At 34.4% G+C, this 26281-nt stretch overlaps 2 protein-coding genes across 3 annotated transcripts; one reads left to right on the top strand and one right to left on the bottom strand.

Annotated features, from left to right (window-relative positions):
* Positions 1 to 1891: 1891 nt before the first annotated feature.
* On the bottom strand, positions 1892 to 20563 carry LOC120187585 (phosphatidylinositol 4-kinase gamma 5-like). Of its 2 annotated transcripts, XM_039191275.1 has the most exons (4): positions 20387 to 20563; positions 19722 to 19853; positions 17630 to 19687; positions 1892 to 1903 (listed from the first exon to the last, which is right to left on the bottom strand). In XM_039191275.1, the coding sequence occupies exon 3, from the start codon at positions 19559 to 19561 to the stop codon at positions 17636 to 17638; it is 1926 nt and encodes a 641-aa protein (XP_039047206.1). In that variant the 5' UTR covers positions 19562 to 19687; positions 19722 to 19853; positions 20387 to 20563; the 3' UTR covers positions 1892 to 1903; positions 17630 to 17635. The 2 variants fall into 2 exon arrangements, with proteins under 2 accessions (XP_039047206.1, XP_039047205.1); XM_039191274.1 differs by lacking the exon at positions 1892 to 1903 and having other exon boundaries at positions 17404 to 19687; positions 20387 to 20562.
* Positions 12573 to 14591, top strand: LOC120187586 (DNA-3-methyladenine glycosylase-like). Its single transcript, XM_039191276.1, has 5 exons — positions 12573 to 13011; positions 13324 to 13381; positions 13648 to 13731; positions 13864 to 14005; positions 14128 to 14591. Exons 1-5 carry the CDS (start codon positions 12609 to 12611, stop codon positions 14404 to 14406), a joined length of 966 nt encoding a protein of 321 aa, XP_039047207.1. The 5' UTR covers positions 12573 to 12608; the 3' UTR covers positions 14407 to 14591.
* Positions 20564 to 26281: the final 5718 nt, after the last annotated feature.

The following is a 26281-nucleotide window of genomic DNA, read 5'->3' as shown; positions in this document are numbered from 1 at the left end:
TATTAATAATAACTAAATAATAAATTTTGACAAAAAAATAGGAGAAATGATTTTGATAGTATAATATTTCATAATAATTAAAATATATAACTACAAAATAATTGATTACTAAAACCTTTAATTTTATTATATGATGTGATAATTTTTTTTCTATAACAATAACTATAAATTATAATTACAAAACTTATTAATATCACTTTTTGAAACAAAAAAAAGTGAAGAAAAATATTTATCACAATATATGTCATTACTATAATTAAAATTTATAACTACAAGTATAATTTGCCACAAAAATGTGAATATCATTATTTTTTGTGACATTGTTTTTTGTAATAATTATAAATATTTATAGTTACAAAAATTGTTACTATATGATTTTTTTTGATGCAAAAAAATATGGAGGAAAATCTTTATGACAATATATTTTGTTACTATATAACATTTTTTACAGTAAAAAATATGAAGAAATGGTTCTTATAGTATAATTTTTCATAATGATTAAAATATATAAGTACAAAAATAATTTATTACAAAAAAATTTGAATTTTATTATTTGATGTGATAATTATTTTATAAAAATAACTATAAATTATAATTATAAAAATTGTCAATATAATTTTTGAAACAAAAAAGTGAAGAAAAATAGTTATGACAATATATATTATCACTATAGTTAAAATTTATAACTACAAATATAATTTGTCACAAAAATGTGAATATCATTATTTTTGTGACGATATTTTTTGTATTAATTATTAACACTTTTAGTTACAAAATTTATCGCCATATAACTTTTTTGGCGCAATAAAGACGGAAGAAAATCTTTGTGACAATATATTTTATCAGCATAATTAAAATATATAACGACAAACACTGTTTTTTACTAAAAACTTGATTCTCATTATTTATAGTGACAACTTTTTATAATAATTATAGTTTATAGTTACAAAACATATCTATATGATTTTGTTTTTGTACAAAAAATAGGAGATAATCATGTGTGACTCTACATTTTTTAACTATAATTAAAATATATAATTACAAACAAAATTTGTCACAATAAATCTAAATCTCATTATTTGTTGTGATAATTTTTTCTGTCATAGTTACTAAAACTTTTAGTTACAAAAATTGTCACTATATGCCTTTAATTTGGCATTGAAAAATTAGAGGAAAACATTTGTGACAAAAATTCGTAATAAAAATTTATTTTGTCATCATATGTTACACATATTCGCTAATTGTGAAAAATTATTATAATAATTTTAACTTCTATCATAATTATATATCTTTTTTAAATTTAATATGACGATTATTTATTTTATCATTAAAAAAACTATTAATAACACAATAATAAAATTTTCTTATAATGCGCCTTATCAAAAAGATAGATAAACAATCTCCAGATTATAATTTTTTTAAAGTATTTGTTTGCGTATGTTATCCCTTGTTTCGACCTTATAATAAGCACAAATTACAGTTTAGGTCTATGCCCTGTGTTTTTCTTGGTTATTCCTCAGTTCACAAAGGGTATAAGTGTCTTTATCTCTCGGGCAGTGTGTATATATCTAGGCATGTCAAGTTTGATGAGTAGTGTTTCCTTATCTTGATAAGTCTTGGTCTTATCTGTTACCAGCTAGTTATGTCAAGTCAAATATGGTGTCTTTGTAAACTCCTGTTCTAAATAAAAATCAACCTCTTACAGAGGGTCTCTAAGTGTGCTTTACATAATAATCCACAACAGTCTATTCCAGTTTTATTTATTCGTCAAAATGCGAGCATCTTCACTGTTTTACCAAATGTTGATTCACCCTCAATTCGGGCTTTTTTACCCCCACGATACCGTTTGTTTTTATTTTTATTTTTCTAACACCGTTCGATCAATATTTCCAAAACTAGCACCCTTTCTGCTGAGTCGGCAAAGGCGCGTCCCCGGGGGCGCGCTTTACCCGGTTTTTCGCTGAGTTTGATGCCACGTGTGAAAGGCGCGTCCCCGGGGACGCGCCTTTGCCAACTCAGCAGACACGTATTTTGTTTATAATAAATAGTTTATTTTTATTATTATTATAAATTAATAATATATTATGTAAAATGTTTCGATTATATTATGTAAAATGTTTCGATTATAATGTAAAAATTATAACTAATAATATTAATATTATTAAATAAATATATTAAATATATTTATGTATTTAAAAGTTAAAAAAATTATTTAGGTGTACATACATTGACAAATTATATAAATGCATAACATTAAATTATTAGAAATAAAACATTCATTTAAAAACTTTAATTACATAAGAGTTAACGGTTATATGATGATAACAGAGCTGGACATTTTTTTCTATTGTGCCCGATGTTTCTACAATGCCCACATCGTTTTTGTTCTGTTGACTCCCGAATATCCATATCACAATGTATTCTAGTAGATTTTGGACGACCTGAGTCCCTCAATAGCAATGGATCTGGGACAATTGTAAGCCAAGTTTGAATCTCATTTGGGTCTCTTTCGTTCCTATGGGCGGAAACTCAAATTCATATACCTTGAAAACTTGTGAAAGTTGGTATACGGGATCAACATAATTTTTGTAGTCCAAATGCGAATGTGAGCAAGCAGCAATGACATGAGAGCATGGATATTTGAGTGCTTGAAAGAAACCACAATCGCACCACCTCTCTTGCAGATTAACTCTGAAAGAGTTAGCTTCAATCCCTTGCAGCGGACGTGGCATTTCGGTTACACGAAATAATTCACGGGTGCGGGAAAAATTTGTAACTAACATCCCATTTGATGTAGCCATTTTTTTCTGTAAATCGGCTACTAGTCTTGGGTGGTAAATATGTCCGTTTTGCATCCAAGTAAGAGCTTGTCCACCGAGTTTTGCAAAGAGTTGACCCAAACGAAAATAAGTCGTTTTGACCAACGCCGTGACTGGTAAATGACGCGCCCCCTTTAAGGTTGAATTTATTGCTTCAGCCAAGTTTGTTGTCATATGACCATAGCGATACCCCCCGTCATATGCATTTGTCCACATTTCTTTGCTGATGTCCATAATGTACTCGCACCCCTTCTTATTTTTGCCAAACAGCTCTTGTAGCATCGACTCAAACCTTTGAGGTAAGAGTTCGTAACCTAAGTCATTAGGAATATGTAATAGTTAATATGAAGTATAAATAAGTAATAAGAAATTGATAGAAAAATTGGGAAAAAGTATCATACCCATCCGCACGACTAACTGACGTTCATCGTTCTTCTTGTATTTTCCGTAATAGTTTGCAGCAATATGACGGACACAATAACGATGTTGAACATGTGGAGGTCTATACATTGTACCCAAAGAGTCCATTGCTGCTTTTATCCCGGCTCCTCGGTCTGAAATAATGCATACTCGTTCCCTGGTGACAACATGTAAACGTAAATTTTTAAGGAAAAAAGCCCAAGACTCAGTGTCTTCTCCTTGAACGAGGGCAAACGCAACAGGAAGAATATTGCGGTTTCCATCTTGGACCACAGCCAATAATAAAACTTGCTTGTATTTCCCATACAAGAAAGTACCATCAATTTGGACAATTGGTTTACAGTACTTGACTGCATTAATACACTGAGGGTAAGTCCAAAAGACTCGGTAAAATTGGCAGCGATCGCGAACCATTCGATCATTCACGTAATGAGTTGAGTTTCGAACTCAACAATTGTCCCGGGATTAAGTCTTTGCACAACATGAAACCAACTGGGCAGCTCGTTGTAAGAGGAATCCCATTCGCCATGAAGTTTGCAAATGGCATTCTGTTTTGCCAACCCTTTTTTATATGAGACAGTGTACCCATATTGGGACTGTATAGCAGAAATCAACACTGCAACAGCTATATGAGAGCTTTGCTTCACAATGGGCATGATTGCTTGACAAATAATGTTGGAGTCCAAGTTGGGATGATCCTGGTTTATACCTGTTGCACAACATGTATGAGGACCGTTGTATCTGGTTAGTTCCCATAAGTTGTTCTTCCTCTTCCTCTTTGATACACGGACCATCCATTGACATCCGTTGTGACGTTGGACGCAGTAGCAGACATATTTCTCCGTGTTAGATCGATCAACTCGGGACTGAACTGAGTTACGAATATTGTAACTCTTTATTGCCATCATTGCTTCCTCCTTCGATGCGAACTCCATTCCAATATGTAAATTACCGTCATTGACTGATGATTGAAGTCCATAGTTTCCAACATCAGGAAGATCTGGAAATTCAGGCTCATACATTGCATCATAATCAGCCTCATACATAGTGCAGGAAGTTCGGCTGGTGTTGTATTTATCGGAACGTCATCCTCGTCATCATCAGAATGTACGTTAAACTGTGGTGAGTCAGGTTCAACGAATAATCCCGTTTCAGCACCATCTGCACCTGGCTCCCGAAGAGGTTCTTCTGGTGGAGATGAGGGTTCCTCCGATAATCCAATGTTGAGGTCAAATAAGTTCCCGCTTGCGTGTCCTCCCCTTGAACTTGAGGCCATTGTATCATGTGGGATGTGAATAGACTGTCGTCTCGTTGGCATTTCCATATGTAAGTCGAAAACATTGGCAGATGAATGTCTGCCCCTTGAAGTAGAAGAGATGTTGCCATATGGATTATTGGTGAAGCCACTGGGTTGAGATCATAAGCAGTTGCAGATGAATGCCTTCCTATTGAACTTGATGGCATGGTATATGGCGTTGGATCCGCCAATGATGTGAAATCATTACAGATAAGTTGTGTCGGGCTATCAACTTGATCAGTTTGATATGCAATGCCAAAGTGAGAGGAATATGAGAGACCACGATTACACGAACCTCAATAAAAGTGGCATACATTTCAATAAGAGATTGTGAACTCCCCATATGAGCATCAACCATCATAGAAACATCATCATCGTTTGAAAGCTGAAATGATGTATACGTGAGCGGAAAAAGTTCAGTAGGAAATCTGTATTGAAGTGAAGATAGTCTTCTCTGGCCTGCTACACGAATCTTTAACGAAATTTTTGTGATTAACTCCTCAATTGTGATGTTTCTCTTCAAGGTTAAGGGGATATGATCTGACTCAAAAACAACCCCCTCTTCAGCTTCCTTAATTTCTCCATCATACAAAACAACAGCAGAAAGACGACTCATTTTCAGAATTTGAGAATTTAGAGTTTGGGAATTTGAGAATTTGAAAGATTGTGAACTGAAGTTTGTTTTGAAAGTTTATAATACGTTGCATATAATAGTTTCTATAATCGGTTCACTATTCACGTGAAGGCGCGTTCACGGGGCGCGCCTTCCATTATTTCGTCAGAGAATATTATCATTGCCCTATTATGTCATTCATGTCCCTCGGGGACACTAGATATCAGTACATTATTTCACTATTCACGTGAAGGCGCGTTCCCGGGGGCGCGCCTTCCATTATTTCGTCAGAGAATATTATCATTGCCCTATTATGTCATTCATGTCCCTCGGGGACACTAGATATATCAGTACCTATTATTTCACTATTCACGTGAAGGCGCGTTCCCGGGGCGCGCCTTCCATTATTTCGTCAGAGAATATTATCATTGCCCTATTATGTCATTCATGTCCCTCGGGGACACTAGATATATCAGTACCTACTATTTCACTATTCACGTGAAGGCGCGTTCCCGGGGCGCGCCTTCCATTATTTCGTCAGAGAATATTATCATTGCCCTATTATGTCATTCATGTCCCTCGGGGACACTAGATATATCAGTACCTACTATTTCACTATTCACGTGAAGGCGCGTTCCCGGGGGCGCGCCTTCCATTATTTCGTCAGAGAATATCATTGCCCTATTATGTCATTCATGTCCCTCGGGGACACTAGATATATCAGTACCTATTATTCACTATTCACGTGAAGGCGCGTTTCCGGGACGCGCCTTCCATTATTTCGTCAGAGAATATTATCATTGCCCTATTATGTCACTCATGTCCCTCGGGGAATAACTTAAATTTAACTTCTTTTGAATGTTCAACAAGTTAAGAATAACTTAAATTAAAACGTTATGTGAAGTTTGAATAAATTAGATAAAATGTTATTGATAAATTGAATAAATGTGAAGTGATAAGTTGATTGTGACATTGAAATTGTATGGAATGAGCATTGAAATGTGACATTGAATAAATTGCCAATTCACCCCCCTCTTGGTTGATTACGTCGATCGATGAACTCAACATAAGTTGATTTTAATGTATACTTTTAATATATATGTTAATGATAAAATCATATGTATGGAGTCCTTTAATTTCAATTTAAGTATTGTGAACTATAATTGGAATATAACTTTTAATTTCGAATACAATTGGAATATTAAGTTGAAATTTAATGTTAAATTTCGAATACTATAATTTATATTTTAAATTTAAATTTGAATAATATTATTTTTATTTTTATTTTAAATTTCGAATAATATATTTGTATTTTAAAAACATTTATCAAACATTTAATGTTAAATGTGAATAAAAAATAACATAAAAAATATGTATGTAACAACCATGAAACATTTAAATAACATAACCAAATTACATAAATTCTGAAATTTAATTATTTAAATAACATTAAATAACTGGATCACCGATGTCGTCGTCTCGAATGAGTTCCACATGGCGGTGGTTGCCTATTTCGTGGAGGATTTCTTCGTGGAACTTGTTCTTCAGTCTCCTCATCTTCACTATCATCATCAGCAGCATTTTCTTCATTTGGTGCAGATGACGCTGAAGGGGCTGAAGGGCCTGTATAAAATAACGACCCTGGAGGAGTGCTAGTAACAATCCCACGCTCCCCGGGAACTGTGGAAACTGTGGAAACATTGGCATCGATGTATGTGATCCAGATGAAGATTGAGGTGTCTGCGGAGAAGCACCACCAGCCAAATAAGATGCATATGAAGCATATGCTGGATCATTAAACATAGTCGTATATGCACCTCCATATGGTATAAAACCCTGCGGGCTAGTAACCTGGCGGGCTAGGCATGTAACCTGGCGGGCTAGGAATGTAACCCTGCGGGCTCGGAATGTAACCCTGCGGAGATGGCATATAAACTGGTGGGCTTGGCATATGAAGTGGAGGGTTGGGCATGTACCCCTGCGGCATCGACGAATAAGGATGTTGTGGTGGGACTGATGCAGAACCGGTAGCGCCTTCTCTCCGTCCACGCGTCGGGGACGATGATATTGAGACGGTTGACGTCTTTCTCGGCGCCTAGGAATGTTAACCCCTCGTGCTTCCGCCGAAAGTAGAAACGGCTTCCCATTTTCATTAAACCAGTCCATATAGTTATCCGTAACCATATGACCAGTTTCAGCGTAATATTGTCGAGGGCCAACAGTGTATATCGGTTCTCCCAAAGCGCAATCCAATCTCTGTGTCTCACCACCCAGTTAACATCTTTCTTTCCCCGTCTATCTATGTTATGCACGTCGTCTAAATTTCTAGGAGCTCCAGGAATATATTGCGTACAACCATACTGACGGAGCACGCGATCAACTGGATGCCACTCAATAATAGCATAACATATAAGAGGTATAACCGATATCCATACCTCTAATGACCCTCTAAGGTGGGGTGGGTGCAAGCTTTCACTTCATCGCTCGCATAAGGTATCCACTGAAACTGAAATATAAATATACAATTCAAATAAATAAATATTCTAATTATATCTAACATTTTAAATTAAAATATTAATAATTAAACAAATTAAAAACATACCTCAGACCCAGCTTTCGTATCAATAAGTAAACGAATTTCCTCTAACCCAGTAGGTATACTTTTATGGTCCTTTCTTTTCATCGACCACCTATGAAATATAATATAAACTAAATATCACCTATTTAATTGAAAAATTTAAATCAAAATTTAGTTCGAAAATTACCTCAACAATAAGGGGAATACGTATGGTTCATTCACGATCGGGCATAAGAAAGGCATGCGGAACCACGCCCATGATTGTAGAAGCAGAAGACATCCACCGATAGCAGTTTTTCTTATAATTCGTCGCCCGACACATTTCTCTAAAGAGAAATGCCAAAACTGCAGCACCCAACTATATCTTCCAGCTTCATCAAAATCGATCAGATGCCGCAACCACATACAATGCACCTGGTTGCGAGATTTGTCGGCATCAATATTCCTCCAATTATTCGTAGAATATATGCCCGAGCACATGCCTTTGCTTGATCCTCTGAAGCATTTTCATTAAAACCTCAAAATTAGCTTTCAACCAAGATAAAGCTATTCTACCTCCATTAAACTCTGGCGGAGCAGCTCCAAGATAATCAATGCACATTGATTGCCAATCACCATCCGCCATACCACACATCTATTTCCGTCGACGGGAAGCCCAGATGCATAGAGACATCCTCCAACGTAATTGTTGCCTCTCCACATGGAAGGTGAAAAGTGTGTGTCTGGCCTCCACCTCTCAATCAGTGCAGAAATTAGGACAGGTTCGAGTTTGCAACCGCCTATAATTGTTGCAATATACCCGAACCCAGCAGAAGCCAAATATGGCAAAATACGTTCCGGTGTCGGTATATACGTGGATTTTTAATAAAAGTTTCTAAAATACGATCAGCATCCTAAATAATAATATATTATAAAAAGTAAAAATTAATAATAAATTCATAATAACTTTAAAATAAAATAAATTTAAATATTAACATTAATTATAAAAATATTACCATATCGCTAAAATGTCTGGAGATATGATCATTATCCAATCGCAACAGCATTTCGTTTTCCATTATAACTGTAGACAAACAATATAATTAGCAAAAAAATTAATATTCTAATAATATAATTATATAAATATTATTTTAATAAAATAATATTTACATAAAATATTAATATAAAAAAATAATAACTATTTAAAAAAATACTAACATAAAAATAAATTTCTTACCACTAATAACAAATTTAAAACTCAAATAGTTGGAGAATTTGAGTTATATAGAGAGGAGAATATGATTTTGGTGTGAAGAATGAGTGAGGTTTGAGGGGGTTTATATAGGGGAGGAGGGGTAGTTAGGAAAAACGGATGGGGGCATTAATGACATTTAATGGAAGGCGCGTCCCCGGGGATGCGCCTTCCACACGTGTCTGCTGATATGGCAAAGGCGCGTCCCCGGGACGCGCCTTTCACACGTGGCATCCAACTCAGCGAAAACACGGGTAAGCGCGCCCCGGGACGCGCCTTTGCCAACTCAGCAGAAAGGGTGCTAGTTTTGGAAATATTGGTCGAACGGTGTTAGAAAAGTAAAAATAAAAATAAACGGTGTCAGTGGGGTAAAAAACCCTCAATTCGCGTCTGTCCTTTAAATATTGTCAATTCTTTAAATTAGGTCAATCATCCATCTCGTGTCAGTTCACCTTTACAACAGTCATCCACTTCATCTCCACTACCATCAGCTTCACCATTACACTCTCCTCACTCTCTTTCTCAATCCATTGTATCACCACTTCTCACATCTTCATTACATTCACCTTCACTATTACCATCTCACTCTATTCCTCCATCTCCATCATTACATACTACATCATCCTCTCCACCCTCTTCCACTCATGTCACTCATTCCCCCTCTCCGCCTGGTGCTCATACTGCTCATCCAATTGTTACAAGAAGTCTAGTTGGGGTGTTTAAGCCAAAGGGGTTTATCGCCGAAGTCGAGAACTATGATGAACTTGTTGATGTTTTCAAAGCTTTAAAGTACCCTGGTTGGAGTCGAGCTTTGCATGAAGAGTATTAAACTCTTCAAATGAATCAAACCTGGGAATTACATCCCTTTCCATCTAATCGAAGACTTGTGGAGTGCAAGTGGCTTTTCAAGGTTAAACGTAAGCCTGATGGTACTGTTAAAAGACTTGAGGCTCGCCTAGTTTCTAATGGTTTCTCTCAGCAAGTTGGTAGTGACTTCTATGAGACCTTTTGTCCGATTGGTCGTGCTGTAACAATTCGAATTGTGTTTGTTGTTGTTGTGCTTAAAAACTGGTGCATTCGTCAGATTGTAGGGATCTTAGTGAAGAAGTCTATATGAGACAACCACATGGGTTTGAATGCTCAAGTCTTATGGGAGAGAAGTTAGTCTGCAAGCTTAAGAAAGCTCTTTATGGGCTACGTCAGACATCAAGAGTCTGGTTTAAGAATTTCAAAGCTTTTTGGTTAATTAAATGAAATTTGTGACAGCCAAAGCATATTCTTTGTCGTTAATTAGACACTACAATGATAGTAGTGTTTTGCTAATGGTTAATGTTGACAATATCATAATCACTGGAAACATATCAACAGTTGTAGATGAGGTGGTGCATTAGATTAGCGTTGAGCTCTCTCTCAAAGATTTGGAGGAGCATGGTCTCTTTCTTGGCAGGGAAGTTCATCAGAGTACATCTGGTTTACACTTATGTCATAAGAAGTACAATGTTGATCTTCTAAAAGCTGGTGTAGGACAAGCAACTTCTACTCCTACGCCCATGACTGTTTCTCCAAAACTTCGAGCTGATGATGGACAGGAAATGGTTGATGTTTATCTTTATCGAAGCATAATTGGAGGACTTCAATATGTTTGTCTTACAAGGCTAGATATTGCATACGCTGTTAACAAGGCTATTCAGTATATGAATCAACCTCATTATGTTCACTGGAAGACAATTAAGAGCGTTCTAAGGTGTCTCAGCGGTACTCTTGTCTCATGGATTAGTTCTGAGAAATATTGGAGTCTTTGACTTGGTGTGTTATACTAATGTTGATTGGGCATCTTCTGTGGAAAATCGTAGCTCTACGACGGGATATTGCATATCTGTGGGCTTGAATCTGGTAGCTTGGAGTTCAAAGAAACAAGTTGTGTGCAGATCCACTTCAGAGGCCAAGTATCACAACCATGTCAATGTTGTGTCAGAACTTACTTGGGTTAAACACTTGTTGAAAGAAATTAGGGTTCAACTTCCTGGAGTTTCTGTTGTATGATGTGATAACGCCTCCACTGTCTCGATGGCAGTTAATCCCACTCACCATGCTAAGATTAAGCATGTGGAGATTGACTAACACTTTGTGGGAGAGAAAGTCTTGGCAGGTCAAATTGTTGTCAATTATGTTCCAGCTATTGAGTAGGTTGCTGATATTCTCACCAAACATATTCTTCCCTCAATGTTCGATACTATGCGACAGTTCTTGGGGCTCTGCCAGCTTCTGAAGTTCAAGGCGAAGAGAAAACTAGAAGAATGATATGGTAATATATTTCTCTAACTGAATATTGTAACTGAAACATATTCCATGAAACTTGTTTTTTAGTTGAGATGTATATTTTTAATATGAATTAAATATAAGATAGTATATGTTCAAATAGATTCAATCATTTGATATTGAACGCTCAGACATTTTGACATAAATGATGCTTAAACCCGAGATCTTAAGAAATAATCTTTAATTTTTGATATTGATTGGTTCGTGTTATAATTGACATATTAAATCAATAGAACTTTAGAATTTTGGTGGGCATAGTATAAAGGAGAATGACATATGGATGAGAGATCTTTGTCTATACAGACCAGAGGTTTGCCTCAAAACCCCTGAAGGAGTGCATGTTAAGAATTCATCCGCTACTGCGAAAAAAACACTGCAACCCTAATTAATTCATTCGAAATTCACCCGTTGTTTTCAGATCACCATGTTATTGTCATCTCACCTAATACCACTTCCACTTTCAATATTTTATATGAAAACAATTATTCGTCATATAGAATATGATATCATTTGTACGAAAAAAACTGAATTATTTTTAGTAGTTAATCTCTCAAAAACAAATGAAGGAATAATATAAGAACATATAAATATTAAAACATCATTCGTCATTATATTCCGCAATAGTAACGAGCAATCTAACAAATCAATGAAAAATCCAAATACTAAAATTTTGGACCACAAGAGTAGGGGTTACCAGACACATACGGACATTTAAAACAGCTGTTTGACTTCCATAGGGACAAGAATTAGGCATGCAATATCATTAACTTAATAATCTGTTTAGCTTAGAGGTCTAATCAAGTAATCAACAACTTTCAACATTATTCATAAACAGTTTTATTACCAAAACATAAAATATATTCAATATTTAATATTTTGTATTTTGTATTTTGTATTTTGTATTTTAAATTTACATTTTAATATTTATAATTTATCTTTTTTAATAGTTTAAGGTAATTATAATGAAATATTTATTCGAATTTTTTCTTAGTTATTCTCAACTCACATATACTCTGAAAATACAGTTGTTCGAATTTAAAATTTATAAAAAAAAACAATAACCCTTTAATCAATGAGATTGTTTGATGGATTCCGTTTCTAGATCATTATTATAAAATAAATAAAAATATATGTGGTCATTTGTTTTGCTTACAAACAAAGAAGCAAAGAAAACTTAATGCATATGAAATTTACATTTCACCAACTTAGGTATGGAAGGCAGCCATTACATTCCCTCTCAACACAATATATAAAACCCTAATGCTTTATCAAACTCTTAAAACCCCAAACTATCCATCTACCGACATCAAAGTGAAACAACATAGAATTCCATGATTTTCTCAAACATGTCCAAAACAAATGTGAGGAGACATGTTTTAGAGAACAGATGTTGCAAAGAGAAGGAGAAATCATCGACTCAAAGTGGTTTATCCAAACATCTGAAGAAAATCTACCCGATTGGGTTACAAAGAAGTTCTTCATCTCTATCATTGTCGTCGTTATCATTATCTTTGTCGCAGAACTCGAACGATTCGTCTCTCACAGATCAGTCCAGCACTCCCTTGGAACAAAAGATTTCATTGGCACTTAGCTTGATTTCTCCTCATCGTGAGAGAAGAGAGTTCCCCATGGTTGTCAAAAGTGTTCATCATCAGCAGCAGCAACAACAAAAACAGTATCAGGATTCTGGTAACGGTGAATTGAGAAGGTGCCATTGGGTCACAAAGAACAGTGGTATGTTATCTCGAACTCGGGTTTACATTACTCAACTCGTGGAGTTTGAATCTTAATATTTGTAACTATATATCATTTTTCGGGTTAAGAGAATGAAATAATATTCTAACAATGGTGATTGATTATGAAAGTTTGATGGCAGATCTTGAATCATTGTCTTCCTTTAGACAACGAACCAACCATTTATATTCTATTTACGTTTCATAATTAATGTGTTGGATGGCCTGTCGTTTGCCATCTTCTTTTATTCTTATTTATTGTGTAAATATGAACAAAAAAACATAAATTATTAACAAATGCTTTTTCATACAGATAAGGTTTACATATCATTTCACGATGGGCAATGGGGAGTTCCTATCTACGATGACAAGTAAGTTTTTAAGGAGGGAACTTAATATTTTATGTTATAAGATAAATTTATATAATTTTAAGGACGAAAACATATTATATATATATATATATATATATATATATATATATATATATATATATATATATATATATATATGATATTAAAAATTTTAAGACAGATGACCTCTCTCAACCCTCAGTCCATCCTTGATTCTAATTCCTTAAATTCGGACATCTAATTCTATTCTACTAATGTTGTTTCATCCGAATTAATCAATCAAACAGCCAATTGTTCGAACTGCTTGCTTTGTCTGGTATGCTGATGGATTATAATTGGACAGAGATTTTAAAAAGAAGGGATCTTTACAGGTGCAGCATGTTCTTCAATCTACAAATACATACATACATATATATATATATATATATATATATATATATATATATATATATGTGTGTATATATATATAATCTGATTCTGGGAATTTTTTGTTAATCATACAGAGAAGCCTTCTTGGGTTTTGATCCTGAAATTGTTGCTAAAATGGGGGATAAAGAAATCAACGAGATATCATCCAACAAAGCAATCATGTTAGCAGAGAATAGAGTAAGGTGCATAATCGACAATGCCAAATGCATACTCAAGGTAAGTCCTTCCTTATTGAATTTATCCCGGTTTTCTGGCATCCGCGACTCCTTCCTTACCGTCAAACTGCATCGTTTTCTCCGTAAAAAAGTTGATGAATTTAAGCATGAAAATATATACAGATTGTGAGGGAATATGGATCATTCAGCAGTTTCATGTGGGGTTACGTGAGTTACAAGCCAACCATCAACAGATACAAGTACCCCAGAAATGTTCCCCTAAGAACTCCGAAAGCCGAAGCCATAAGCAAGGACTTGCTGAAGCATGGATTCAGGCTTGTGGGGCCGGTGATCGTGTATTCGTTCATGCAAGCAGCCGGATTGACGATCGATCATCTGGTCGATTGTTTCAGATATAATGAATGTGTAGCCCTTGCTGAAAGACCTTGGAGGCACATTTAACTTGTATGATTTCCCTACTAACCCTAATTGGTTCTCGTTTTATACATATATATATATATGTTTCTTTTTGCTGTTTACTGAAACACAAGCTAAACTCTTGGTGTATAAGCATTTGTTTTGTATATAAAGAGAAATAGAAGCCTTGGATTGTTATAATAATGCCTGGTAGACTAATGGGGGATTGAGATTTCCTCCATGGAATATAAAGATCCTGCACTCTGCATCTTATATATTACTTCAAATTTTCATTTTATTTAAGAAATGATATTGACCAAAAGTTAAATATGCCTATCGATGCATTAAAGAAGAAAAAAGATAATAACAAACACCAAATTATGTCCCAAAACACCATAAACACACGACATAGTCACATTGCCTAATACAATACAACAAACTCAAAAACGAAAAACAAACAACTAAGCCTTACCATAGTCAAGCAAAAACCACATTCGTAGCAGTCACATCCAACGCATCTCCCGATCTACATAACCGACTATAGTTGAACTCATTCAATGCTTCGCAATCAATATTGAAATCAGACAGCAGTGGACAAAGAAGTTCAAGGCATCAACAATCATTTACTCTAAATACAAACCCACACCATAACAGCAAAAACACCAATACAAAATGATGCAGTTTAACTCACTTAATTCACATGTAGACTATTCTTAAGAAATGATGCACTTTCATTGTCTTGGTGATTAGATGATACGAGTAATTTATAAATTTTATCACTCAACTTTATTTTTACTTTTATTTTGGTCATTAAAATTTAATTTTTTTCAATTTAATTACTAAACTTTCGAATCACTCGACTATTAAATAAATGTTATGACGGTATGGCTTGTTTTTATTAATATTATGCTATGGCATGATTTTTTTTTAATAATATTTATACTACGTAGGCACTAATCAAAATTTTAAAATTCAAAAGAAAAATCACTTACCCTCGTCACTAAAAGCATATATACATGGAGCATATATATCATTATTGACATTTGTTTGGGCCACAATTGCCAAGATGGATCAATGAGTTAATTGTTCACGGTGCTAGTCTTGCGTTCGAAGCTCTTTACAACATCAAATTTGGTTGTCCCTTGTTCTCATATGTAATGGGGTAAAGGAGACGTAAGATAGTAGGCTGTCCTCAACACCAGGTTGAGAGCAGCTTCCGTAGAAGATCTTCGAATTATGAAATGTCCTCCGTGGGACTCGATCCCACGACCTCAAGATTAAGAACCTTGTGCTTTACAACATCAAATCATATACGTTATATGGGAATGACAGTAGATCAGTAATTTTAAAATTATTCTACTTTCAATCAATAAATTTATGTAAAAATATAATTTCTTTTATTTATCTGAAAACTATTTTATTATTTTTATCAAGATTCTAATTAAACATTATTAGGTTAAATTCATAAATTCACAAAATAAATTAAGTTATAAATTTTAAATCATAAGACAAATACACGAAATCACTAAAATTTGAAATGATCTAGGTTTGGATCTCCTAAAAAACTCATTTTTTATTTTGTAATTCAAAATTGAATTCATATATGAGTTCGAAAAATTCATTTTATACATAACATAAAATTCAGATAATTGATATTCAGAGATGTCTATTCACGTCCTTTTTTTTTTTTGATAAATTATTTACGTGCTCTTCGAATTTATAACGAATAATAATTTTTAACACTGAATTTAAATAGATAAAAATGAAATAAATATTTACAAATATCTAAAGTAGTATCCGTAATAAGAGTAAGAAAAGAAGAGTAGGTAGAATAGAATTTGGAATTTGTGGAATGTTTGAAAAAACGATGGGATGAAGAAACTTATGTAAGTGGGAGTTGCATTGCATGCTGATATGATGTTGCTTTCTTCTCTTCATCTCCAAAAAATTTGTTAGTGCGTCAACTTCTTGATTTTAACTCATCATTAACCCCCCCCCCCCATCTTCCTCCTCCATTCTTACTCATGCCATCTTAAACAACCATTTAGACTCAATTTGGTCCTTCGATTCATCTTCATGATTGAATTACTTCACCTATTGAAACCCCAGTTCATAAATATTGTTTTGTTTTAAAACTGACACCCCAACTCAAAACACATTTTGATAAGAGACTTGAACCGGAAGATCTATCAAATGGGATACATGTCCCATTGGGACAAATAAGATTTTAAAGAATGATTTGAGTTGGTTTGCCTGGTGGGGGAAACAGAAATTCAAAAAGATGGTGAGAAAAGTGATATGGAACCAACTCGAACAGGGATAATTGGGGAAACCCCCCCCCCCCTTTTTCCTCCTTTACACATGTCCCTAAACTTGATCTTTCATCAATTGTCTGTAACCATCATTTGGTTCAAGGACGACAAAGGCCCCACTTTTTTCCTACCCCTCAGCACCAGATTCATCATTTTATCTTCACCTACGATCAATGTTAAATCGCAAAACCAGATAAACCCTCCACTGCGGGGTTTTAATATACCCTTTATCATTATATATATATATATATATATATATATGGTAACTTGATGGATAACTTTATGGTCAAATTAAGCTGCTGCTGCATTATAATCTTAGTTGTAAAGGCGTACCTGGTAGGTAGCTAAGATTACTTCATCAAAACCTGAATGTCAGTATATCAGATAAACTCTGGTTTGTAGGCATGATGATCGTCACTTATTTGGTGATGTTGACCTGCATGTAAAACCCCCACTCGCCTGAATTTTTTCCCCACCAACTACACTGAACTACTTATGTTTTCCATGAAGGCAAGGCCGATATACTGCTTTTACTTCATAAACAAACAAGAGCAAGATTTCATAACACCAAGATTAAATATCCCAAATTTACATAAATATTCTTAAATATCCCAAATTTACATAAATATTCTCTTATAAATATTCTTTCTTTTTTTCTTTTTTAGCTTTCAATATACAAATTATTCATCTAACAAAGTTCATGTGAAAAGTAAAGGGGGGGGGGGGGGAAGAACGAATAAAAGCTAAAAGCTTAAGGAAGAAATACAACAAATTCTACTAACCTCAGCTCTCCACTTCGCTGAAGCCAAAGAATATTTACAGGGAGGGGGATTCATCCTACAATATTCCAAGGGTACTCAAACTATCCTAATAATACTCTCATCTCAAATCCCAACAAACCTACAATGCCTTATTACTTCTTTGGTCAACTTAACGTGGAACGATATACTACCAACTCAATCTCAAAACTGGCACGATGTACCAAGCCTCTGTATCTGCTTCTGACCCATGGTAACGGATCTTCGTTTGCTGAATGCTGGGTGGAGCAACTCCTGGAACTTCTCCAGGAAGAAGGTCCATTCCTCTTCATCCATGTCAGCTAGCTTCACAAAGCTCACACTTGCAGGAAGTTGCTCATTTGCACTCCTATGCCCAGATGAGCTAGTAATATAGCCGTTTTCTTGTTTTGTTCCAGAAAATTTGGAATATTTCTGGCTCTTGTCGCCTAAGCATGTATCTTTGAGTGACATTGAAATTTTTGAAACAGATGTGATCCTTTCAAGAGCTATGAAAGGAGAATAACCATCCTGCTCAACTTCTTCACTTTCATCATCTTCCTCAAAGCATTCCTCCAGCTTTGAAAGTGGAAAACGATGGTTACTTACAAATCCATTTCCAAATTGGATTGATGTTCTGGTCATAAAATCATCATTAGCCTTATTAGGGGTGAAGTCAGTTTCTGGTTCCTCAGAGTCGATATCAAACTGGAACTCTGCATCACCTGCATCGGACTTGGGAGATGACAGCTCCCTCTCTACTATCAGCCTTCTTGCCTCGAGACAAACAACCTCTACCTCACTAGGTTCCTCCTCTCCAGCCCGAAATTCTCTACTCATCATCTCACCAATCTCAGCAAGACAGAGACCAAATGCCGCAGCTTCCTTGAGGAAAATTGTGCAGAGTACAAGAACACGTAGGCAAGCTTCCCGTATCATGGGAAGTTCTGTTCTCAGCATCTCACAATCTTTAATAGGATCAAGCTTCTCTATATACTCAAGTTCATCCTCAGAGAAAGGCTTTGAAGCCTGAGGCCAATGAATCCACTCAAAGTATGGATCCTCCAAAGTTTCCGGCAAGCAAAGGCCGTGATCAATAGGAATGAGTTCTACCTGACCAAACCTACCAATTCCATCAAGCTTCCGTACTAAAAGGTTTCCTGCATGTCTGTCTGTGTTGAATATTCGTATGTCAAGAATCCCTATGCGATGCACAGCAGAAACGGGAAAGCTTGAGGTTCCATGATCACTAGCATCAAAATCATGTGAAATAAACTGTTGGAAAGATGCAATCTTGCTAACCAGATTCTTCTTGAGAAGCTTATTTCCATTCATGCCATCATTGACATTGAAGACTGAGTGAGTAATCTTTACCAGTGCTGTCGGTGGCACATTCGCAAAATGATCATAGTCCAACAGGTAAGCCACAACTTCTCTGAAACCTGTCTCACCTACCCGAACCGACCGTTTTAAACCTGGTTGTCCAAGGGCTTTCCCAACAAAGCCTTTCGGATTGTTTGGTGCAAAAGGTTCTTCATCTGTTGGCTTCACAATTGCGACACTCTCACCTCTAGGATTCCTAAAGTAGTAGGCACCTCCCAGACCACTATGAACAGGAAGTGGATCAACACCCATCTTAATTGCCTTAATAATGTCCTTAACCACAACTTTCAAAACATTAAAACTATCGGAATGTCCCAGTATTTCAATAGGACCACTTCTATCTCTCTGCTGAAGATCCTTTCCCGTAGGTGAAAGACAAGGAGTTGAGGAGCTTCTATGGAAAGAGCTTCGTGTCAGGAGAAGTGGAGAATCATTTCTAACAGAACTAAGATCGTTCTTCAACTCCATATCCCCGAAAGTCAGCGAGCTTTGCTCTGTGGGAAAATTGAGGGCAACCTGCAACCTTCTCTTAACTGTATGAGCATTGTCACTGCGATCTAACTCCATGCCCAAGACACAACCAGTCTCAGTTTGAACGAAAACCCGTCTCCTCCTAGTAGGTTGTTTCCCTTCCATCATATTGTCCCTAGGATATTCCCCTCTAAGAGGACTGTTGAAAACTGCCACTGCCATTTGAGTTTGAACAGGACTGTCCAACTTACAAGACATGAAAGTTCAAGAGAAATTGATCACAGCTTTCCGGGTAGCTGGAGGCAGAGTTGACAATAGATGGGAGCTTCTTCCCCTTCGAGAAGACCCAAACTCCAAAGCCAATCAGAAATGGACCAAAAACAACTTCAATGTACCCACAACAATCAATAAATAAAACCAAAACCGAAAATCCCAACCCGAACAACTAAAAAAGAACACCCAGTCAACAGAATGGGCAGACCGAAATGAAGATCTAATCCCTACACTACACTGAATGCGCCATCTTTAGCATTGGAAAACCCAAACCAACCTATAAAACAAGATATGAATCAAAACCCTGATTTTGATTAAACAAATCAAAGAATTACTCTCACTATATATGCTCAAATATTCTCTAAATGGGTAGATTTAGCTAAGTAAAGTAGCCGTTACCGTAATTAATGCACTCATAAATCAAAAGTAAACAGAATCACAAATCCAAAAACAGAGTAAAATAAATGCATTCCTTCGATATAAAGGAATCCCCTAAATACAAGTAACAAGCTATGAATACTAGCTTAAAACACATCCATATCAACAACTGATCCAAGAAACTTCCACGGTAAATTAAAGAAGAAACGTCTAAAGAAACTTTAAGATTTTCAATTAATTCAAGAGACAAAACATAATATGGATAAATCCCTAGGCATTGATCTTCAATGTTTCATTTTACTTAATACCCACTAGTAAATCTTAAACTAAGGCCGGTTTAAAACCTACAAATTTAAGAAAAATAACTTCCCCACTAGTAAATCTTAAACTAAGGCCGGTTTAAAACCTACAAATTTAAGAAAAATAACTTACCGATTTCCGAAATCTGAAGTAAAAATGAAATGTCAATTTGAATTCGATGAAAAAGAAAAAAACTGAGTTGGACAAAGGGAACGAACCAGGGGGAAGTGTAAAAGGAGGGAAGGAATCGTCCGAGTTGACTCGGTTGTCTAAAGCTTCCTTCACTCTCTCTCTCTCTGTTTTTTTTCTTTTTCTTTCTCTTTCTCTTTCAGCTCGGTCTACCGTTCGAAGAGTCGCTCTTTAACTCGGTTTTTGCCCTTACCGGAGTTAATTAACTAACCCTAGTTATATTACTCTACATTTTTTTCCTCATTTTTCTCATTTGATGCAAGAGCGGGCGGAAGGATCTAGAACGTGAAATCCTGAGCGTTGGATGTAGGATGACGAGGGGTTGAACCGTTGGATGTGTTATGTTATGTTTTTTTTAATTTTTGAGTATTTATTTGTGATGGTGACGTGGAGATAATGGATTGGATGATGACGTGGCAGGAGTCAAGGTCTTTCCAGGCAATGTAAGCAAATGGCCGGTTTTTTACTTTCTTTTTTTATTATTTTCCCGTTTGATTGGGTATATCTAAAGTGACCCTCGTTTGTTGATAAAATCACGGAAATACCCAATCCGGTTTTTTACTTTTTTTTATCAAACAAACTATTCATTAAACATAAGAAAACAACAAACAAATGATAACCTGATAGACAACAAACCAAGCCCAAATGGCACTCCCTCATAGATCAATTCTTAAGTCTAAATTATGTCCCAACATATCATCTTTAAAGATTTAAAGGTCTAAAGCAAACTTTCCCATCTACAATAAAAGACTTATTTAATCAAACATGATCGATAGATTTGTCTAATTTGCTCTATTAGATGTATGAGATTGAGATATATAAGAGTAAAAAAGAAATATAAATATTATTGTTTGTTAACTTTTTTTAATACGATGTTTTGAATAGAATAATTTTAAAAAACATTAAATACGATTTTGAAAAAAATAATAATTTAGATACAAAAATAAATTAAAATTAATAGTTTAGATACTAAACAAATAATTTACCCTTTCTATAATGAAAGGATGTTTTCCTGGATTTGTTGTTTTGATTGACCATTATACGGTCCAGAGGTTGACATAACAAGGATAGTTTCATTACCTTGGACTGCTGAAAATGGGACATAAGTGCCCTTTTTATCTGTTGTGGGGCAATCATGTCTAAATTTTATGTTGTTTTTATTTCTATTTCCATTTCATTTAAATTAGTCCTAATCAAGTAATCAACTCAATCTTGAAAGTATCGCTAATCGATCTTGTTTTATTTGTATGGGTTTTGCAGATTTTTTGGGGTCAATTCTATAGTATATTTTAAGTAGTAGTTTAACCTTTGGGAAATTTTAAATTAGTTGGTAGAGTGCAATGTTTTTAATTTTGTGGTCGTGGGATCGAGTCTCATGGTAGGCAATTCATAATTATGACTGTCGGAGGTTTTTCACGGAAGCTGCTCTCAACCTGGCATTGGGGGCAGCCTACTATCATACCTCCCCTCACCCTATTACATGTGGAAATATGGTCAGTTAATTTTTTTAACCTTTCGGGAAATATAAAATAATTTTTTATATCGGTATTAATTTTATATAAAAATAATTTATCAATATTAATGATATGGAATTAATTCTAAAATGTCTTATTCACGCGACTCGAATAAATTATAATTTAATGTTTAAATAATATTTATGTGTTAAGTGAAAGTTGTGCTTGACTCAACGAAATTAGTCTTGCTTAGATGATCAAATAGTTTTTTTTTTAAACTATAATATAACATCTTTTCCAAATAATGTATTCTATAAACATGACAGTCTAAATTCTGATCATTTAAAGAATAATATTTTTTTTCACTTTAGCATTCAAATAGACAGATAACACAATCCTTGAATACTTCTACTCGCCATTATCTAATTACTCTATAAGCTTTTTATTTTAATTAGAATAATAAATAATTAATTATCCAAATAAGAAATAAAATAGAATGCAACTCTTGTTTATTCCGGTATATAATCAAATTAATATAATTTAAAAGTAAATATGCTACAATAAAATTTCTAAAATTAATTTATTTAGAAAATATCAATTAAATAACAAACATGTTATAAAATAATAACATTAATATTTATTTCTGATTACATCTTTAGACAAGCCTGCCTTGTTTTCTGTTAAAAAGAAGAAGAAAAAATTCAACAAATGGGTAGTTAGGAGTTTGAATAAGGTACCCTTTTAAAAAGGATTGATGGTAACTGTCGGCGATGATCAAATAAAATATACAGTTTATTCTAACCGAGAATACTTATTAGGTCGAATATGACAAAAATGAAAGCATAATTTAAAAATCTAATGAATTTTTTAAAACTTATTGGTATCCTGTACTATTATTTTTTTGAATAGTTCATGTAAAGATATTTGTTTATAAAATAATATAGGGTCCTGATGACAAGGGATTAAATATTGATTTTATTTTTGAATTAAATAATATAATTTATCTAAATACATCATCATCTAAATGAATATAATTCACCAAATTGTTGATCGTGCAGGACGGTATGTTGTCCCTGCGTTGGCAACAATTAACACAAACCCCGGTTCCTTTATCTTTTAAAAAAATTATTTTTAATATAAAAATAAATATCTAATCTAGGCTTAAAGTTATTTTTATTTGTGTTTATAAAATTTTCGTTAAAAAGTAAGTTTTATTATTATTTTTTGTTATATTTTATGTGTCTACTGTTAAAAAAAATTGTTAGATAATTGTCAGAACCGTCTTTCGGTTGGATTGGGCTTCGACTTAGGAAAATGGAGTAGAAGTCGTCACCGATCATTTATTTGAAAACAAATGGGCTAACCGGATACCTTATTTCTTACCTGATCTGCATCTTACAAAGATGTGTCGGATTCGAGAGTCGGTTACAGTCAAGGAAGGGTTAGTACCCTTGAACTGCCCTTTCAGTACTACGTAATTTTCAAATGTCTTAAGTTAAGAAAATTGTCGGAGCTCATCCACGGAAGCTGCTCTCAACCCGTTGTGGGCAACCTACTACCTTACCTCCCCCTCGTCCCGTTAGGAGCAACCTACTACTTTATCTCCCCCTCACCCCATTACATATGGGAATAGAGTCATCTAATTTTTAAGTTAAGAAAATTGTAACTTTAAATGAGAAAGTAAAAATAACGATCCAAATTACTTACCTTAGATTGAAAATCATCCTTAAAAGAGTAAAAAAAACGGGTTAGATAAAAAAAATTAAAAAAATAAACAAAAAGGTCAAAAAGAATAAAGTAAAGATAAACTAGTAAGTAAAATAAATAAAGTAAAGAAAATAAAATAAAATAAAGAAAAAGAAAATCAGGAAAAAAAATGAAAACAAAGATAAGTAAAATAGAAAAAATAAAGAAAATATTAGTCAAAATAATAATATATATCACACATAAATGAATACAAAATATATACATGTACATATATTAGAATATTAATAAACCTATAAATAAAAATACCATATATATATATATATATATACATACACATACCTTCTAGAAATAATAAAATATAAAAAATATATATATGTAAATGTAAAAAACTATATTAAATAAAGAATAAGAGAAAATAGGGGATATATATATATATATATATATATATATATATATATATATATGGGTATATGTAAGAAAATAATAATAGTAAAATAATAGTAATAAGAATAAGAATAGATAACCTTATAAAAAGATATGTATATATAATAGCATATAAACAAAACAAAAAAAAAAGAAAATAAATAATAAAAGTAATAAATAATAAGAAAAAAATAAAAAAAATAAAAAAAGAAATTATCAAGATAAAAATAAAAGGACTAAATTGAAAAGAAAGCAAAATTTAAAGATCAATTTAAGAATAAATTCATATTTTAAATCAAAGAGAGGGGTTAGATTAAAGGCTTTAAAGAACGAGGACCAAATGTGTAGTTTATCCTTTAATGTGCAGAAACACGCGGGTCAAGAAGACCCATCGGGTCAACACGTGGGTCGAGCAGATCGGGCGCGGGCCAAATATAAAAGTTAATTTTTATTTTAATTTTCATTCATTTGATCTTTTCTCTCTCGCTGCGGCCCTCCCCCTTCATCTTTTCCTCTCATTTGTTCATCTTCAAAGATGAGCGCCGTCGAGGGGTTTATGTGAACCCAAAAATCGACCGTCGTGCGTCGCCTCGCCACCACTGGTCATCGGTGGCAAAAGTTAAAAAAAATTGCTTTTTTCGAAAGATCTTAGCGTCCTCGTTCTGAAAACAAAGTTGGTTTTCTTAAAAACTTCCCGAGGCAAAATAGATCTAGAAAAAACTTTGAAAATTTTTCTTGGTTTTTTTTAATAAAAACGACGGGAAACGAGCCCAACCCCTACATGCAAGACGATAATCAACAATGGTGGGTCATTTACCTTTTGTTTCCTTAAAAAATTTACAAAAAAATGCTTTGATTTACTCTGAATATGCATGTAATTTGCTCGTATATTTCTCTCTGTGAATTGTAATGTACAATGGATTCCGATTACACTTATTTATAGCCTCAAATTTGGCTATTTCTAGAGTCCTATTTACATTAGAGTCCTAATGCTTTGTGGGTGTTTGTTGGATGCCGAGAAATCTGGTGTTGATGCGTGAAGAACGGTAACCGAGCGGCTGACATGAGGCACAAGGGGTCTTCGGTGTTTGGTTGACCAATCGTTGAGGTGATGTGACGTGCAGTTTAGAAATGGGGTTAGGGTTTCAAAAACCCTAACCGGGTCGAGCATTCAGGCCATGGGACCAGTTCAATTCGCAGGTCCACTACAAGTGGGTCACATATTCTATTTGTTGGTTTTTGTTGGGCTTGTAATGGTATTTGGGCAGCCTTGTCCTGTAAATAAAATAAAAAAGATAAATTAGTATGTGTTTATATAATTATAGTATATAATATAATAAAAATAACATAGACGAAAAATGTATGTCTACAACTGCCCCTCTTTGCCCATAGTCGTGTAACGGGTGTAGGGCAAAGATTAAAAGACACATTTTTCGTCTAACATGAATATATCAAACACCATCCATATAGGGGTCAATCCCCATCGAATATCCTCTGTTGTAGAGTTGAAATACAATGTAGAGTTCAAATACAATGTTGAGAGTGATTTTCCAATTTGAATCGAATCCTGAAATGACTCCCTCGTCGTGAGGTTGAGTTGTGAAGGGCTCCTTAGTTACGAAGTCGAGTCCACCTTAAGATGATATGAGCCTGAGTCCACCTTGGTTTGAAAATTCAACTGGAAAATAATTCTTTGATTTCACCAAGTGGTTGATAGGCACTCAAGCTGAATGAGATCGAACTCGACAGTTCTTTGTTGACAGATAGCTTTTCTCGACTTTAAGCTATGCTGCAACTGATATGCCTTTGAGATGAGCGTAGTTGATCCCGAAGGTCATTTGTGTCTCAAGAGAAACGTATTCAAAGGTTGGTGTTTCAAGAGAAACTATCTCAAGAGAGACAAAACTTGTTTCAAGGGAAACTGTCTCAAAAGAGATAAAACTTAGTTCTAAAAGAAAATGTCTCGAGAGAGACGAAATTTGTTTAAATGAAAACAGATTCATAGATTTTGTTTCAAGGGAAACTGTCTCAAGAGAGACAAAATTTAATTCAAGGGAAATTGTCTCAAGAGAGACAAATTTTGTTTTAAGAGAAATTGTCTAAAGAGAGCCAAAACTTTGTTCTAAAAGAAACTATCTCAAGGGAGACGAAATTTGTTTCAAGGAAAACAGATTCAAAGTTTTTGTTTCAAGGGAAACTGTCTCAAAAGAGACAAAATTTGTTTTAAGAGAAAATGTTTCAAGAGAGACAAAAT

Source organism: Hibiscus syriacus, unplaced genomic scaffold, assembly GCF_006381635.1.
Source record: "Hibiscus syriacus cultivar Baekdansim isolate YM2019G1 unplaced genomic scaffold, ASM638163v2 tig00113725_pilon, whole genome shotgun sequence".
In the NCBI taxonomy this organism is placed as follows: domain Eukaryota; kingdom Viridiplantae; phylum Streptophyta; class Magnoliopsida; order Malvales; family Malvaceae; genus Hibiscus; species Hibiscus syriacus.
Note: the sequence above shows the minus strand (reverse complement) of the source record. Positions and strands in the feature narration are given on the sequence as shown.